The 4,342-nt window shown below is 45.6% G+C and overlaps 1 protein-coding gene across 2 annotated transcripts in view; it reads right to left on the bottom strand.

Annotated features, from left to right (window-relative positions):
* Positions 1-4,319, bottom strand: part of IDI1 (isopentenyl-diphosphate delta isomerase 1) — an 8,789-nt gene extending 4,470 nt beyond the window's left edge. The window contains exons 1-4 of one of the 2 annotated variants that reach the window (XM_008588967.1): positions 4,248-4,319; positions 2,367-2,540; positions 1,664-1,756; positions 801-931 (exon numbers count right to left, since the gene is read on the bottom strand). In XM_008588967.1, coding sequence (XP_008587189.1) covers positions 801-931; positions 1,664-1,756; positions 2,367-2,508 — 366 coding nt within the window. In that variant the 5' untranslated portion in view covers positions 2,509-2,540; positions 4,248-4,319. Of the gene's footprint in view, positions 1-800; positions 932-1,663; positions 1,757-2,366; positions 2,541-4,118; positions 4,191-4,247 lie in introns of those variants that run through there. The other variant, XM_008588966.1, reaches the window with a different exon arrangement.
* Between the last annotated feature and the right edge of the window lie 23 nt (positions 4,320-4,342).

The raw sequence follows: 4,342 nt of genomic DNA, 5'->3' as shown, positions 1-4,342 counted from the left end.
GCTCCCGCAACTTGCTCAGCCAGTGAGCGGCCGGTCTGTATGTGGGATCCGAACCCTCGGCGGGAGCGCGCTGCGCCACCGGGCCGGCCCAGAATTAGAACTTTTAAAGTATTAAGGGCTAGCCCATGGCTCACTTGGGAGAATGTGGTGTTGATAACACCAAGGCCAAGGGTTTGGATCCCTATATAGGGATGGCTGTTAGCTCACTTGGGAGAACGTGGTGCTGACAACACCAAGTCAGGGGTTGGTATCCCCTTACAGGTCATCTTTAAAAAAAAAAAAAAAAAAAAAAAAGTATTAATGTCCTACCCATGATATATGAAAAAATTATTACATTGTTAGTTTTAAGTGTCTACATTTTTTTCCATAGGACCTAACATGTATTATTTCAAAATATTTCTTAAAAAGGTACTCACTCAAACTAGAAATGTAATATATTCTCCTTCACATTTTATGATTACTTTTTTGGAGGAATGTACCATTTAAGTAGATCAGAGATAATCAGATTTATAGTTCATATTCTTAAAGATTTCCACAAGAAAATATTCATCTCTGATTTGATCAATTATAAAAGCAGTCAACGTATCAACCCATCTCAGTACTGAGCTAAATTCTGACAAGTGATATTAAGAAACCAAAATTTAAATAATCATCTATATTCAAGGTGCTTTCTGGGGCTAATTCACAACACAGGAGGTTATTAAGCAGAGACCAACATCTAAATTTAAAAATTTTGTTCAAAAACGTTTTAATGTATGTTTAGATTTTGGCTGGTATGGCTGTGCAATAGAACTGGTTACCTCTTCCAGGGGAATCCCTAACTCAGCTTTCAAGCGCCTCTGCGCTGCTCGCCTGACTCCAATGGCTTCATTCTCTTCACGCTCGCCTGGACTGTTTAATGGATGGCTACAACAAGTGTTGGTGAAACAACCTGGAGAAGTTAGCATAGATACAGATTAACTCCCCTTCAAAGTGATCTATAAGATCAAGAAAAACTTTTATAAGTAACAAAAATAAAATGATTTGTTAGGATTTTTAAATCAGTTATAATGGGCTACCAGTTATTATTCTGTGAAACAGACATCATTTGTAGACAAGTTCTTTTATCTCCTTAGCCAAAAAGATCAGAATGTGTAGATACAGATTTAAAAAAAAACAACATATACACATACACACACACCCATTCTGTAACTTCTTATCCTTTATTGCTGTCTTATTGTGTTATAATCATCATGAGCTTATTGTATATAGAATATGAAATTATGTCATTCACAGGATTCTCCTTTTTGATCTTGGCTCCATGAAGTTCAGAGTGATAAAAAGTCAAATTCATGAGCTTATTGTATATAGAATATGAAATTATGTCATTCACAGGATTCTCCTTTTTGATCCTGGCTCCATGAAGTTCAGAGTGATAAAAAGTCAAATATATTTCTTTTTTTTTTCCTTTTTGTCTTTTTTCGTGACCGGCAACGGGATCGCAACCCTCGGTGTCACGCCCGCACCCTGCTCAACCAGTGAGCGGACCGGTCTCTTTATGGGATCCGAACCCTCAGCGGGAGCGCTGCCGCGCTCCCAAGTGCCGCACTCTACCGAGTGCACCACCGGGCCGGCCCAAATATATTTCTAAACGAAATCTACCTTGTCCCTTAAGTATACTAACCTGGAAAAGTAATTTTAGCATCTGATCTCTGCTGTAGCAGGAGCTTATTTTCAGTGTTGAATAAGAAGACACTAAAAGCTCGATGCAATAATCCTGAAAGCAAAAGAAATGTTATGAATTTCTACAGTGGATTTGTACAGTGGACAAGTCATAAAAAGCAGCTATTTGCCCGACTTCCTCCTTGCAGTCCAGAAGGATATTAGTAGTCTGCTGCTATTTTTGCTTTGAGTGAGAAGAGCTCTCGCATACCAGCAGGGCAGTTGGCCACCAAGTGAAGGAAATGGTGAGCTTGTTGGCTGCTTTGTACTGGCCCAATTCCCTTTGAGGGACAGTTAGCCATGGCCCAGTCTGTCCTGACTCCTGGGAAAGTTGTGAAGGCACATGCTTATCTCTATGATACCTGCCTCTCCACGCATTGGAAAGAAGGATTAGAGGCTCAACAACTGCTGTTATGTTAGGGTTAGACTATTCTTTCCTCTTTTATGAAACCAGAATAACTCTGAAGAAGTTGAGTAAAAGACTTGAAGTGGAGAGAAAGAGTTGTGAAACAGGGAAGGTGGCAAGGTACAGCATCTAACCTACTGGAACCAAAGACACAGTGTGATCTGACAGAGAGTGCATCTCCTTTACCAGAGAATGTTCCTCAGCTAACCTGAAATGCCCAGGCAAATTCTTCATAACAAAGTATATTTTAAAACAGTACCTTTCTCAATGTTTTCATTCAGGTGACAATTCTTCTTGGTCTCGGCTCCAATTTTATTGTCATTTTCATCAATGAGAATACACATCTCTGCTAGGAGTTGAACCTGTTTCTCATCAAGATGGTCGGTATTTATTTCAGGCATCCTTACAAAATGTCTGATCTGTCTTGGTAATACTGAAGAGGAAAGAGGAAGAAAGGCTACCACATCACGTTTTCCTGAATGTCACAGGTACAGTGGACAAGCAGCAGCCACGTCAAAGGTGACGGACTATGCTGCTGCTGCCACCTGCCCGAGAATACTGCTGGCTCGCTGCCAGCCATTCACCACTCCTGCGGACAGTCACAGGGTCTTTCACCACCGCCTCTCCCTGAACTGTCACACTCAGTGTTCTAAACTCTTGACCCGCGGCCCTCTGCAGCACTTGACAGTCGCTCTTTGCTCTATGAGCTTTTCCTCCTCAGGATTCCGTGATCTGGCCCCAACCTAACTTTCACCCTGGTCTTCTGTGACAGCTTCGATGTTCTTTATCACATGTTTCCACAGCCATCTCAAATACTTTGCTATTCCCTGCCTCTGCATAGCTGCCCAAGAATGCCACATGCCGATCTTTGCTGAGATCAATTTTTCAAGGTCCAGTTAATGTGCCAACCATTCAATGACACTTTCATCAATGTCCCAAGAACATTTAATCCAGTTTTCCTCAACCTGGGCTCCTAATCAGAAGAACAAGCTGTGGGACTGCTTTGTCAACTCTCCCCATGGCCGGCAGTACACAGCTAATACTATTCTAGATAAATGGAAAACTTAAGTCACTATACTCACTGGATGTCTGAAGGCAGTGCTCAGCAATTTTTTCCTATAAAGGGCCAGACAGCATCAACTCTACCTCGTGTAGCACTAAAGCAGCCATAGGCAATGCCAGACTTGGGCAATGTGCAAACTGAGTGCTGCCACAGTCCAATCTTTATTTACGGACACTGAAATCTGAATTTAATTCCCACATATCACAAAATATTTTCTTTTTTTCCCTCCAGCAATTTAAAAATGAAAACAAAAAACAAAAACAAAAACAAACATTCTGAGCTCACAGGACATAAAACACGCAGATCTGGCCCATCCCTGCCTTAGTGGACGGAAGCTTAACTTTCTGAACCCTAATTAATCTCTGCCTTGCAGTTTTAAGCAGACATTAAAACACTCTGTAGATCTTGAGTCTCACTTTCTGTCCATCTAGAACCAGCAGATTCCAGCTCTCCAACCTGGGTACTCTGCAGAGCGCCTCGCACACAGCAGGTCCTTGTTCTCAACATTGTGCCCTGCCTGTCCGTGCAGAGCTCAAGCCCAGGCGGAGCGTGCGCAGTGTCAGCTACAGGGGACACGCGACAAGAATTCTAACGAAAGCGGGTTGGGGCTGTGTGTACGGGGGGACTCGGGGCGGTAAGAGTCACAGACGAGGGTGACAGCCGAAACAACGCTATTCAGTACCCCAAACCGGAGAACTTAATGACCAATGCAGAGGGCAGGAGGACAAGCACTGCTCAAGGAGAACCCGCCCGCCAGACCCCGCACCTCCGTGTCCCTCCATCCCCCTCCCCCATCCATCCGTCCGCACCTCAGTCCCCGACCTTCCCCAGTGCCCCCGTCTGTCCCTCCATCCCTCGCACCCCCGTCCACGTCTCCCCATCCCCCGTCCTTCCCCAGTCCCCCCATCCTTCCGTCTCTCGTCCCCGTCTTCCCGTCCGTCCGCGCACCTCGGTCCCGTGCGTACGTTCGTCTCTCCGTCCGTCCCCGTCCCTTGTCGCCTCATCAGTCCGAACCTGGTCCCGAGCTTACCTTCCCGGGCCCCGCCCCCGCGTCCCATCGCCTGCGCTAGCGCGCACCCGCGCCACATCGCCCGGCCAATCGCCGTCGGCGCGTGCTGACGTCACGCGGTGGCGCCACCGCCCCAGACCACGGTGCCGCGGCCAGTCCGGGC

Source organism: Galeopterus variegatus, unplaced genomic scaffold (assembly GCF_000696425.1).
Source record: "Galeopterus variegatus unplaced genomic scaffold, G_variegatus-3.0.2 Scaffold5132, whole genome shotgun sequence".
In the NCBI taxonomy this organism is placed as follows: Eukaryota; Metazoa; Chordata; class Mammalia; order Dermoptera; family Cynocephalidae; genus Galeopterus; species Galeopterus variegatus.
Note: the sequence above shows the minus strand (reverse complement) of the source record. Positions and strands in the feature narration are given on the sequence as shown.